Source organism: Lepidothrix coronata, unplaced genomic scaffold (genome assembly GCF_001604755.1).
Source record: "Lepidothrix coronata isolate B3197 unplaced genomic scaffold, Lepidothrix_coronata-1.0 Scaffold119, whole genome shotgun sequence".
Lineage (NCBI taxonomy): Eukaryota > Metazoa > Chordata > Aves > Passeriformes > Pipridae > Lepidothrix > Lepidothrix coronata.
The window spans coordinates 2,895,929-2,908,151 of NW_016690299.1; the positions used below are offsets into that span (position 1 = coordinate 2,895,929).

Below are 12,223 nucleotides of genomic sequence, written 5' to 3' on the forward strand. Positions count from 1 at the left end.
AACCCTGCCCTCTGGCAGTGGGAAGCCACTGCCCCATGTCCTGTCACTCCAGGCCCTTGTCCGAAGTCCCTCTCCAGCTCTCTTGGAGCCCCTTTAGGCACTGGAAGGGGCTCTAAGTTTTCCCTGGAAGCCTCCCTTTCTCCAGGTGAACACCCCCAGCTCTCCCAGCCCATCCCAGAGCAGAGGGGCTCCAGCCCTCGGAGCATTTTGGAATGATGGAAATGCCTGTGTGGGAAAGCACACTGGGCATCTGTGTTGGAAAACTGTGGAGTGGAAGGTTGGCTTGGTTGCCTGGAGGAGATGTGGAATAGGGTTGATATGTCATTTGCAGGTAAACCTGAAGAAACCTTGTCCTTTTTGGGATGACAACAGTCACTGTGGAATGAGGGACTGTGCTGTCCAGCCCTGCCCCTCTGTAAGTACAAAATACATTCTTTTACATCCATTTTTATCTTTTTTTTTTTTTTTTATTTTTATCTTTTTTTTTTTTTTGCAGACCAAAAGGGAGCAGCAGATAAGTGACTTAATCTTGTTATCACAATTATAGCAAAATTAGGGCTCTGATGGAGCTTTCCTGGGTGCAGCAATACTGATCTCCACCGGAAAGGCCAAAATATTAAATTCTGGAAATTTCAAGACAGGCTGGGCTCGTAATAGTTGACACTAAACTTCTCCTCTTTTAGTTTTTTCATAAGTAAGATGGTTTGGGGGCAAACCCACTGTTGTTTTTGTGTTCATTGCCAGGATTTCACCCTGTTGGCCCATGAGCTGCTCTGGGGTTTAGTTTTGGCTTTCCAGCCCTTTCCAGCCCTCTCTTTTTACGTGAAATGGCTCTTTGAGAGTCCTCTGGTTCCCAGTACAATCTTCTCCCTGTAGCCTGGCTAAAAGGGTTTTGTTCCCTGAGCTAAAGGAAAACATCTTGACTGCAGGTGTCTTCCCAAAAAGAAGGGGATGAGAAGGTGAGGGAATCCCAGCTTGGTGGCTGGTTGATAGAGGTGGTGAAATGCCCCCAGCCCAGGGGTTGGCAGCCAGCACAGACTGTCTTACCCCCTCATTCTTGAGTCCTAACATGGAGTGATGATTTTTTTTCCCCCTTCAAAATAACCCTAAATGTTGTTTAAATACCTTTTTTTTTCTTTAAAAAAATCTATTTCTGGTAATGATTATGACCAATGTGGTGGAGTTATGTTACAATTAACTAAGTGTTAGCTAGAAGTTGTTCTTATTTTAAGAACTGACTGCCACTGCTGCTCTTAATTATTTGCATTTGGGTCCGTTTCATTCCAAAAGCAACAAAAATAACTCTTATTGCCTAATTTTTCTCTTCCTGTGCTCCTGGCCATCACAGTATTATCTCCTGTGTCATAAGAGTGGTTTTACTGCCTTCCTACTCATGGAGGAAATGGAAGTTGAGGGGAATTTAGGGCCTGGTTGCATGGGGCTGGTAGGGCTGACATTCCATGTTGGAGTGGTAAGAGGGACGTTTTGGAATGACGTGTGTCAGGGGCTGGTGGATGCAATGTCTGAGGAGGCAACTGGGCTCCTGCCAGGAAGGTGGTGCCAGACATCAGCTGATCAGAGGCAATTCCAGCTCCCCTGGAGTTTATATTGGCTTTCCCAACCTTGCACTTGGATAAGCAAAGCAGAATCTGATGTGTAGCAGCCTTTGGGGAAGAGGGATCTTGGAAAAAATCAAAATAAACCACTAAGAACGTTGCTTCACCTTAGTCTGGGGAAGGGTGAGGAGCTGGACGTGTGGTGAGCTGGGCTTACACCTTCTCACTCCTAAAAACTGTGGTCACCTTCCTAACCCTCCCCAAAGATGAGGCTGAAGGGCCTCGTGAGCCCCACACGTGGCACATGCTCCATTTTGTCTTTCAGGATGAAGTCCCTGATGGAATCAGATCCGGAAGTTACAAGGTAGGTCTGTCTCTGGGCATAAAGTGACGCAGCTTGTAGGTCCAGTTCTGTGCCATGGAATTGGTAAGGCTGGAAGAGACCTTTGAGATCACCAAGTCCAACCATCAACCCACCACCACCATTGTCCACCCTTAAACCATGTCCCCAAGTGCCACATCCACATGTTTTTTGAACACTTCTAGGGATGGTGACTCTACTACTGCTCTGAGCAGCCTGTTCCGGTGACGGACAACCGTTTCCATGAAGAAATTTTCCCAATATCCAATCTAAACCTCCCCTGGTTCAGCTTGAGGCCGTTTCCTCTCATCCTGCCCCTTGTTTCCTGGGAGCAGAGCCCGACCCTCCCGGATCCCCCCTCCTGCCAGGGAGTTGCAGAGCCAGAAGGTCCCCCCTGAGCCTCCTTTTCTCCAGGCTGAGCTCCCCCAGCCCCCTCAGCTGCTCCTGCTGCTCCAGACCCTTCCCCAGTTCTGTTTTCTTCCCTGGACACACTCCAGCCCCTCAATGTCTTTCTTGTTGTGAGGGGCCCAAAACTGATCCAGGATTTGTGGTGCCTCACCAGTGCCCAGAACTGGGTTTGGGAAGGGTCAGTGTTTGTCAGGATGCTCTTGGGTAGACTTTTACCCTCTTCAAGTGTTTGGGGTGCTATAGAGACTCCGAGGTGGCTGTCCTCGAGTCAGGTGTTCCTGACATCTCTCCAAGGGCACGTGTCACCACAAAATGCTCCTGTGGCAGTGCCAGAGGCTGCCCTGAGTCCCTGCAAGACTCATCACCGTTGCATAAGCCTCTGGATATCTGCAGACATCCCGTGGAAAAACAGGGTGGGGTGAATCATAAAAGTGTTCCTGGTGCTTAACCTGTTTAGTGCATTAAAGGCAGAATTATAACAGCAAAAAAAAAAAAAAAATAAAAAATTCCTTTTTAATCCTCGTCCCTCCCCACCCCTTTTTCTTTCCGACCCAGTATTCGGAAGAAGCCAATAACCGCGATGGGGAGTGTGAGGAAGCCGAGAGACTCGGAGCCGTCGATGACTCTTTGAGGTTTGACTTCTTCTTCCACAATCCTTCCTTGTCCTTGAAGGACACCTGGGATCAGTGCTCTCCCTGATGGTCTTTTTCCACCTGTTTTTTGCAGCACAGAGACCCGGGAGGCAGTGCTCCAGTGGACACGGCACGACGACTCCTCGGAGAGCTTCTGTGAGGCCGATGGTACGGGGACGTGCTGGGGCTGGAAAGTCTTGGGATGGGGTTTTAAGCACTTCTGCAGAAGTCAGAATCATGGAATTGTATGGTGTCCGTTGGAAGGGACCTTAAAGCCCAGCTCATTCACCCCCTGCCGTGGGCAGGGACACCTTCCACTAGACCAGGTTGCTCCAAGCCCTGTCCAACCTGGCCTTGGACACTTCCAGGGATCCAGGGGCAGCCACAGCTTCTCTGGGCAACCTGTGCCAGGGCCTCACCAGCCTCACAGGCAGGAATTTCTTCCCAATATCCCATCTAACCCTGCCCTCTGTCAGTTTGAAGCCATTCTCTCTTGTCCCATCCCTACAGTTCCTGATGCAGAGCCCCTCTCCAGCTTCCTTGTAGCCCCCTTCATATCCTGGAATGCTGCTCTGAGGTCTCCAACACAATCTTCTCCAGGCTAAACAGCCCCAACTTCCAGGCCAGTGTGTGATATTCCAACAAGCCTGGAGCATAAATAACATTTCTGCTCTTTTCCACCCCCCATTTCCCTTAGTATTTTGAAAGCAATATGTGAATATTCCTGATAAAGCTTCATTAGTGCTCAGGGCCTTGTGTTTGGCAAGTTAGAGAAGAGTTGGCTGGATCAGCCTTGGAAAATGTCATTTTCCCTTCAGAAGTTCCTTGTCACTGACCCAGCACTGCCCTTCACAGACATCTACTCTCCTGATGCCGAGTATGTGGATTTACTCCTGAACCCGGAACGCTACACGGGCTACAAGGGGCCGGACGCCTGGAAAATCTGGAACAGCATTTATGAGGAAAACTGCTTCAAGTAGGTGCTTTGGGAGACAAGTTCCACGAGCCTGATTCCTGCAGAGGGGCAGGAATTAATCCCCATCCTCCTGTGCCTGTGCAGGGAGGGCTGTCAGTGCTCGTGTGGCCACCCCCTGAGTGCCTCATGTTGCACCAAGACAGACACTTCAGTTTTCCTGCCTGGTTTTTTTTTCTAAAATAAAAAGAAGAAAACCCCACCAAAAAACCCCCACAGAAATTCACATTTTGCTCTTTCCTTTCCCTGCCTTAGCAAAGCTAAAGCACAGAAAGGGTTTTTTAGATCCCCTCAGGCTGTTTGACTGCAGAAGTAGCTACTTCTGCTCTGTGTCTGTGCAGCAAGGGGACAGCAACTTATTTACATGTCTTATTTAAATGATATCTTTTCCCCCTCTTAGGCCTCAGAATGTAAAAAGACCTTTGGCATCTGGTAGAGGTGAGTCACTTATTTATCTCGCTAAGTGGGTTAGTAGTGAACTGATCCCAGCTCCAGGAGCAGCAAATGCCCTCTGAGCTGCTTCTCTTACTGCATGAGAAATATTTTGTAGCTCTTGGTTAAGTGTAGAGTTTTATGGCACCTGGAAGTGGGTTTTTCTAGCATCCATCATGGAGAAAGGGTATCTGACCCCCCACTCCTGGAAGAAATGTGAGTTTTGGAGGGACAAAGAAGCAGGGCTGGCCCCTGAGCTCTCCCTGGTTTCTGTACTTGGCAATGCCAAACCATCTGTGACAGACTGAGATGAGAACCTGGCTGGGATCCTCCATGGAAACCACCCAGGAAGAGAAGCTCTGCCCTAGACTCAAGGCTGGACAGTATGAATGGAAGTAGGGAAGGAGTTTGGAAACATGAGAATATCATCAACCTCACTCCTCATCTGTGTGACCTGAACACCTCCAGCAGTACCCTCTGCCATGATCCCTTTATTTTTCCCCGAACCATGGAGGTGCTTTTCCCCCTCCTTTGACCCTGGTGCAAAGGATTGGCTCTTCAGGAGCAAGGCTGCTGAAGGAAGTGTGCAATGTCCTTGGAAATATCAGGTTTTACTTCCTTTGCAAATATTGATCCCTCCTGCACTGCTCAGGTTACTCAGCACCGTTGCTCATCCAGCATCTTCACTGCTGCACTTGGAGTTTTCTGTGTTCAGAACATTCCTAAACCTCCCTGGAGAGGCTCCTTCTTTTGTCAGAGCAGATTAACAGAGCAGAGCTTGTGCTTTGGAGTTTAATTTTGGTCGTGTTTAATTTTTTTATCCTCTTTCTCTCTCTCTCTCTCTCTCTGTCCACCACTTGTGCTTTTTTCCCACCAGGAGATGACGGAGGTGAGTGGCCCTGTTTGCTTTTACTGATAACAGAAACAGATGTGTCTCTCTTGTGCTCTCCTGAGCTGTGCCATTAGATACTGCAAAAACATTAATCAGGCAAAACAGAAATTGGAGAGTTATAGAATCATGGAAAATCCTGAGTGGGATCACGAGGATCATCCAGTCCAACCCCTGGCCCTGCCCAGGACACCCCAACAATCCCACCCTGTCCCTGAGAGCGTTGTCCAAAAGCTCCTGGAGCTCTGGCAGCCTTGGGGCCGTGACCACTGCCCTGGGGAGCCTGTTCAGTGCCCAACCACCCTCTGGGGGAAGAACCTTTTCCTGAGATCCAGCCTAAACCTCCCCTGACACAGCTCCAGCCTTTCCCTGGGGTCCTGTCACTGGTGACAGAGAGAAGAGGACTCTGAGCAGTTCCCTCTGAGCTCCCTGTCCCAGCCCATCCTCATGGGAAGGTCTTAAAAAGTCCACCAGCAGCATTTTAAGAGCACAAGTCCTGTTTGATGTCAGTCACTGAAGTGTGGGAAGCCTTCAGGAACGGGATTTGTGCTGTGGGGTTTTTTTCAGTGCTTATTGCTGAGAAAGCTTGGAGAAGACTCAGAATCCCAACAGCCCCTGCCAGCTGACAGGAGCTGGGTGCCCAACTCCCTTAGGCCCTGGGAAGGGCTGTTCCCTGGAGCTCTCCATGCTACACAGCATCTTTTTGTCTCCAAATCATCCCCAAATCATTTTATGCTCCCCAGATTACTTCTAAATATGTAGCAGAAACCCTGACTTGTGTGATTGTACACACTTGGTTGCACTCCGTGGTTTTTTTGGTTGGTTGGTTTGTTTGTTTTACAAAAATATCCCTCTCCCCACTCTGCCCTGAAGAGGAAAGCAATCCATGATCCCTATTTTTCCCAACTGTTCTGCCCCCCCAGCCCCTGGGGAAAGCCCACGTGCTGTGTTGAGCTGCTGCCACACCGTGTTAGAGAGGCAGCACTCAGAAGGGTGGGCAGGAAAACCATTTTCATGCTCTTTTAATGCTCCTTTCCCTGTTTCTGCTGACTAGAGTGGGCAGAGGTCCTCTGGGAGCGGCCTTGGAGGTGGTGTCAGGGCATCAGGGCTGTACCCTCAGACTGATGTGTGTTTTCCTTTCTCTTCCAGGGCACACGTTTTACAAGTGGCTGAAAGGTAATCCCGGGTCTAAACTTGGTTGGTCTTCCTGGGATGGACACAAACTGGCCAAGGAGTGGTGGTGGGGGGTTGATGGCCACACTCAGTGAGATTAAATTCCTGCCTCACAGCCTGGAGGAGAAAATCCAGCAGATGCTTTCAGTGTCTTAAAGGGCTCGTTTCATCTCCTTGCAGGTGTCTGTGTGGAGAAACGAGCTTTCTACAGGCTCATCTCTGGTCTCCACGCCAGCATCAACATCCACCTCAGTGCCAGGTACCTCCTACAAGGTAAATGCACCTTCCTGCCCCAGCCCTCCTGCCTCAGTCCCAAATGGACACTTCCATGGCTCTGCTAAATGCTGTTAGGAGCCCGTTCCAGCAGGATTTGGGCCTCCTGTGCTCTTCTCTTCCCTCCCTCAGCACCCAGGTTGTGTAGCAGGATTAGAAATGCAGTTACCACATGCCTTCAGGTCTGGGCCGTGCTCTGTACCAAGACTTCCAGCACATATTCCTTCCGTTCTTGCTCCAAGGTTGCTTTGGAGTGGGTTTCTAACTGTGCATCCAGGCTGTCCCTTCCTAGTCTAGTTTTACTATGGCCAGTTCAGCAATAACCTCACCTGGGCTGTGAAATGCTTGGCTGGGCTTTCCCAAGACCCTTGATCCATTTCCACCTGCCATTTCCATTTCCTTTCCGTGCTTTGGTCCATAAGTAGCTACCTGAGGAATCCAAATCTCAGCCCTGGGGTTGAAAATCAAGGTGATAGCTGTTGGGATTTTGGGTAAGTCACTTAGATTTAAGTAAATAATTACACTTAAGTCTCTGCAGCCCACAGAGGCCTCACCTTGATGTGAGTTAGACCACGCTGGAGTTGGGAAATGGAATAACAGGGAAACATCAAAGAGATGAACTGGGATTATGACATCAGCTTGATAAGACTATTACATCTTCCACTACATACTTTGTATAATCTTAAGTAGACAATAGGATGAGCAACAGAAATATCCTTTGTGGGCTTGATAGTGGAAAATAGAGGCCAGTCTCCTCTGATCCTTGGATGCTTCTGTTCTCTTGCTTTTCCATATCATCAGGAATTCTCTTAAGGTTTCCCTGATCATTAGGAAGACTCAGGAACCTCCTGAGAAAGGTCTGCGGGAACTCTGTGTTTGTTGGGGTTTGAACTGGGTTAAAATTGTGCCTCTCCTGAAAAATGTTCAGGAAGAATTTCCTCATGGAAAGGGTTGTCAGGCATTGGAATGGGCTGCCCAGGGAAGTGGTGGAGTCACCATCCCTTAAGGTGTTCAAGGAAAGACTGGATATGACACTCAGTGCTCTGGTCTGGGTGACAAGGTGGTGTTTGGTCAAAATTTGGACTCAATAATCTCAGAGGTCACCTAAATGAATGGTTAAACTTTGTACCATTTACAAATGAATTTGGGTCAGTGAAAGGGTTGTGGCTCAGGAAAACTTGGATCTCCCTGGCTGGAGTCACGTTTCACCATTGAGCTTGTGCACATGGGAGGAGTTGAACCAGAACTAAACCCACCCACCTCATGTCTTTGGGGTTTCCTTTTCTCCCTCAGATACGTGGTCAGAGAAGAGATGGGGCCCCAACGTCACCGAGTTCCAGCAGAGGTTTGATGAAGTTCTCACCAGAGGGGAAGGTCCCAGAAGGCTCAAGAACCTCTATTTTCTCTACCTGATCGAGCTGAGGGCCCTCTCCAAAGTGCTGCCCTTCTTTGAGCGCCCGGGGTTCCAGCTGTACACGGGGAATGAAAGCCAGGATGCGGAAATGAAAGACCTGTTGCTGGAAATTCTCCACCTGGCCAAGTAATTACACTTGGGACCTGGGGACAGTGGCTCTGGAAACCCTGGGATGTCTGAGTGTGATTGTCACATAAAGCTCCTAGAAAGGCAGGTCTTGGGTTCCTTCCTGGAGTGATTTGTGCAGTAGGATCATAGAATCATGGAATGGTTTGGGTTGGAAGGGACCTTTTAAAGGTCATCTAGTCCAACCCCCCTGTAAGGAGCAGGGACATTGTACCAGTAGTGTAGTTTTGGTGGGAGAACATTAATATCTGTATGCAAATAGCAAGATTTGGGTGATTAGTCCTACAGTTTAATTAGTCCCAGGGTTTAATAGTCTTGGGTGCATTTTGGATTGAGCAGAATTGAATTTAATCACTGCCTATGTGCCAGACCTAAAATTGGCCACCTGTGTGACTCATCTGTGGGATACCAGTCCTGGCTTTTTGACTACAAAAACATCCTAAATGTGTTGGTAACAGAGGTTTAGGCTATTGGATGGAATTTGGAGTAAGAGGAATGGGAGATACCAGAACCAGGCAGAAATGGGGTGTCTCCTGTCGTGATCAATGTTTGAATTTATCTGGTCACACTCCTGTGCTTGTGTCTGTTGGAAAACAGGCTGAAATTGCTTCAAAACCATTGAGCAATTGCTGGAAATGTCTCCAAGGTGAGATGCCAGCTCAGATTGAAAGAGGTAGTAGAATCCCAGGATGGTTTGGGTTGGAAGGGACCTCGAAGATCATCTCATTCCAGCCCCCTTTGGGGTTGGGTCCAAGATTAGAATGTCCAGTGGCTCACACCTCTGTTTTATCCACACACCTGACCAGGACTTCAGCCATCCAAACATCCTGGGGAGAAATAAAACTCTCTTTCATTCCCTCCCAGGTCTTTCCCGCTGCATTTCGATGAAAACTCCTTCTTTGCGGGGAACAAAAAAGAAGCTGCTAAACTAAAGGTAATTGCTGCTTTCAGGAAGCTTTTCCCCTAACTCTGAAGTCCAGGATTAATTGGGATTAATGCAGGGATTAGGGCATAACCATGATCAATGTGGATGTCTTTTCCCCCAGGAGGAATTTAGGCTGCACTTCAAGAATATTTCCAAGATCATGGACTGTGTTGGCTGCTTCAAATGTCGGCTGTGGGGGAAGTTGCAGGTAAGATTTGTCACCAGCGTGTCTGGAAGCTCCTGGTGATGGGACTCATGTGTGGAGGTGGTTCTTGGATACCCAGATACAGCTCAGGGCTGCTTGATTCCTTACCTGTCCAGCTGCCTGTGGCCTTTGCAGCTGGAAACTGGGATAACCTGCCACTCCCCAGGAGAGGGGAGGGGGTGCAGAGCCTCTGGGTTGAGTAAAATCCTCTTACCCTGTTAAGATGATGTTGCAGAGATGGAGAACTAAACTTGAATCAGGCCCTGGGTGTCTCCCTGCTGTTAAACGATCCCGTTTGATCCCTGCACAGACACAGGGCTTGGGAACAGCCCTGAAGATCCTCTTCTCTGAGAACCTCATTGAGAAGATGCCTGAGAGTGGCCCTTCCTATGGATTCCAGCTGACCAGACAGGAAATTGTGGCCTTATTTAATGCCTTTGGAAGGTGAGTTTGAGGCTTTTCCCTCTACTTTTACACAGACTGCTGTGTTACATCCCATTTCAGCTCTAACAGTCAGTTCTTCTCAGCAGTTTTGGGGGTGACTCTTGCTCTTATCACGCTGTCTCAGATACCGGATGTTGTTCATATGGACTGCAGCAGTTGGAAAAAGTTCAAACAACTTTATACTCTATTCTTCTGTAAGGAATTCAAGGAAGCATTTGTGTTAAGATACAAAGAATTTGGTAATTTTTTAAGGAACTGTGTGACTGTCCTCAGAGCACATCGTCCCAGACAAGGGATGCTCTCCTCAGAGCTCTCCTTCCACCAGTTCATTCCCAGATCCATTTGCCATGACTGCATTTAACAGGAATCCATCAGTCCAGCCCCTGTGGAGGGCTGGATGAGGAGTTTTTGGCAGAAAAGGAGGATAACAAGGCCTTAATGAGGGGATTTCAGGATGCTCTGGTTGTGCATTAGCACTTTGTGGTGTTGACAGACCTGGAGTTTCTGGCAAACAATATTGCCAGGAGAATCCAGGACCTGCCTGTGCAGCTTGGAATGTTCCAGTCTGTTTCTTGACCTGTCCTTAATGTGCTTGATCACTGCTGTAACATCCTGTTCCACTGGGATTCCCAGTGTTTGCTTTAAAAAGCGGCTGTGAAATTAGTGAAGGGCCTGGTTGGAACCAGAACCTAATTTAGCTGGAATTCTAAATTCTCTCTTCCCGAGAAGCTGCTTGAAGCCTTGCTTGTTGCAGCCCCTTTCTCTCAGATATTAAATAATTCATCATGTGAATGTTGCTGTAACGTTTCCCTTTTGCTTTCCTTGCACACAGGGTTTCAACCAGCGTGAAAGAACTGGAAAACTTCAGGAATATCTTGCAAAACATGCGGTGAATTCCATGGAGAGAGAGACTTATGGACAAACATCATTGTTGCATCACACTCCAACTTACACCATGAAAACCACTTGCTGGGCCTCCTGTTCCCAGCTGATTGTCTGTAACCTGCTGATGAGGGATTTTGTACAAGGGAAAAAAAAAAAGCTATTTTTTTTTTTTTGTATAAAAGTTGAGGACCGTCTGTAAATTGTATTTTATATATTGGAAAACCACTTGCTGGGCCTCCTGTTCCCAGCTGATTGTCTGTAACCTGCTGATGAGGGATTTTGTACAAGGGAAAAAAAAAAAAAAAGCTATTTTTTTTTTTTTTGTATAAAAGTTGAGGACCGTCTGTAAATTGTATTTTATATATTGGAAGATCATTTGGAATAACTCCTCGAAATGTTGCTGTGCTATTTGGATGGATCAGACCCATATTTGCTTTGCCTTCAGAAGCTGGAGGCGGGGCAAGAACCGTGCCATTGAATAAATTTGGGGGGAAATTCCTTGTCTGCTCCGTGATTCCAACCAGCCCCTCGCTTCCAGTGTGTCCACACTAACTTCCTGCTGCATAAAAAAAAAAATCACTTCAAGGGATTGTAGGAGCTGCTGCTGTCCCAAGGTGACTTCCTTTTCCTGATGGTCCTTGCTGCCCCCACTGAAGGCTTGGGAAGATGAACCAAGAAGGATCACCCTGGAGGAACCCCACTAATGGCTTTCGGCACCTGGAGGCTCCCCCTCCTCATTCAGGGAAAGGAGAGCCCACCATCAGCTGTATCCAACAGTCCACGGGGCAGCAGCTGCTGCCAGGACCCCAGTTCCTGGGCCCTCCTGCCCCTCCCAGCTTGTGCAAGTGGGTTTGGCCTCTTTTGGGATCTGCTCCCTGGGGGATGGTATCTGGGCAGGGCTAAAACGGGAAAGGACGTGCCCGCCCTGGGGCTGCTGCTCCTCGGAGATGGCACAGGATGAGGCACAGGGAATTCTGCTGCTCCAAGGACAAGCAGTGGGACAGGGCTGCTGGGACAGGGCAGAGGGTCCCTCCTGGGGAGGGCACAGCCCTTGGATCCCCCGCAGCCATAAGAGGTGACTCCCTGTTCCTGCTTCCAGCTGGGTCCCACAGGGATGGAGCCAGCCCAGATTACACCATCCAGTGCTGCAACAGGGGCAAAGGACAGGCTTGGGGGGGGCAGTGCTGCTGGAAAATAGATCCCCCCAGCCTGGATCTGTGTGGCAGCCCCATGTTTTCCATCCTGAGCTCCCAAAAGGCTGGAAGGACAGGAGGAGGCAGCGTGTGCTCCAGCAGAGCCACTGCTGTTTGCCCTGAGCTCAAGGCCACACAGATAAACCTGTACAGGGAATAAGGGAAGCTCCAAGGAGGAAGCTGGGGGTTTCAGCTCCTCCTCAGCTCCATCCCGCTGGGGCTGGGAGGATGCAGGTCCTGGGAAAGGACAAAGCACAGCCCATGGCCAGATGTGTCTCCTGACCGGTCCTGGGAGGTGATTTGAGCATGTTGTACCTCACGAGCTGGAGACAGA

General features: G+C 48.9%; 1 protein-coding gene across 2 annotated transcripts in view; it reads left to right on the top strand.

The window, feature by feature from the left end:
* ERO1A (endoplasmic reticulum oxidoreductase 1 alpha) overlaps nucleotides 1-10,909 on the top strand; it is a 19,251-nt gene extending 8,342 nt beyond the window's left edge. The window contains exons 3-16 of one of the 2 annotated variants that reach the window (XM_017825466.1): nucleotides 332-415; nucleotides 1,882-1,920; nucleotides 2,881-2,957; nucleotides 3,052-3,125; nucleotides 3,813-3,933; nucleotides 4,331-4,368; nucleotides 5,240-5,251; nucleotides 6,401-6,427; nucleotides 6,605-6,697; nucleotides 7,991-8,237; nucleotides 9,102-9,171; nucleotides 9,284-9,370; nucleotides 9,678-9,811; nucleotides 10,644-10,909. In XM_017825466.1, coding sequence (XP_017680955.1) covers nucleotides 332-415; nucleotides 1,882-1,920; nucleotides 2,881-2,957; nucleotides 3,052-3,125; nucleotides 3,813-3,933; nucleotides 4,331-4,368; nucleotides 5,240-5,251; nucleotides 6,401-6,427; nucleotides 6,605-6,697; nucleotides 7,991-8,237; nucleotides 9,102-9,171; nucleotides 9,284-9,370; nucleotides 9,678-9,811; nucleotides 10,644-10,704 — 1,164 coding nt within the window. In that variant the 3' untranslated portion in view covers nucleotides 10,705-10,909. The remainder of the gene's footprint in view (nucleotides 1-331; nucleotides 416-1,881; nucleotides 1,921-2,880; nucleotides 2,958-3,051; nucleotides 3,126-3,812; nucleotides 3,934-4,330; nucleotides 4,369-5,239; nucleotides 5,252-6,400; nucleotides 6,428-6,604; nucleotides 6,698-7,990; nucleotides 8,238-9,101; nucleotides 9,172-9,283; nucleotides 9,371-9,677; nucleotides 9,812-10,643) is intronic. The other variant, XM_017825467.1, reaches the window with a different exon arrangement.
* Nucleotides 10,910-12,223: the final 1,314 nt, after the last annotated feature.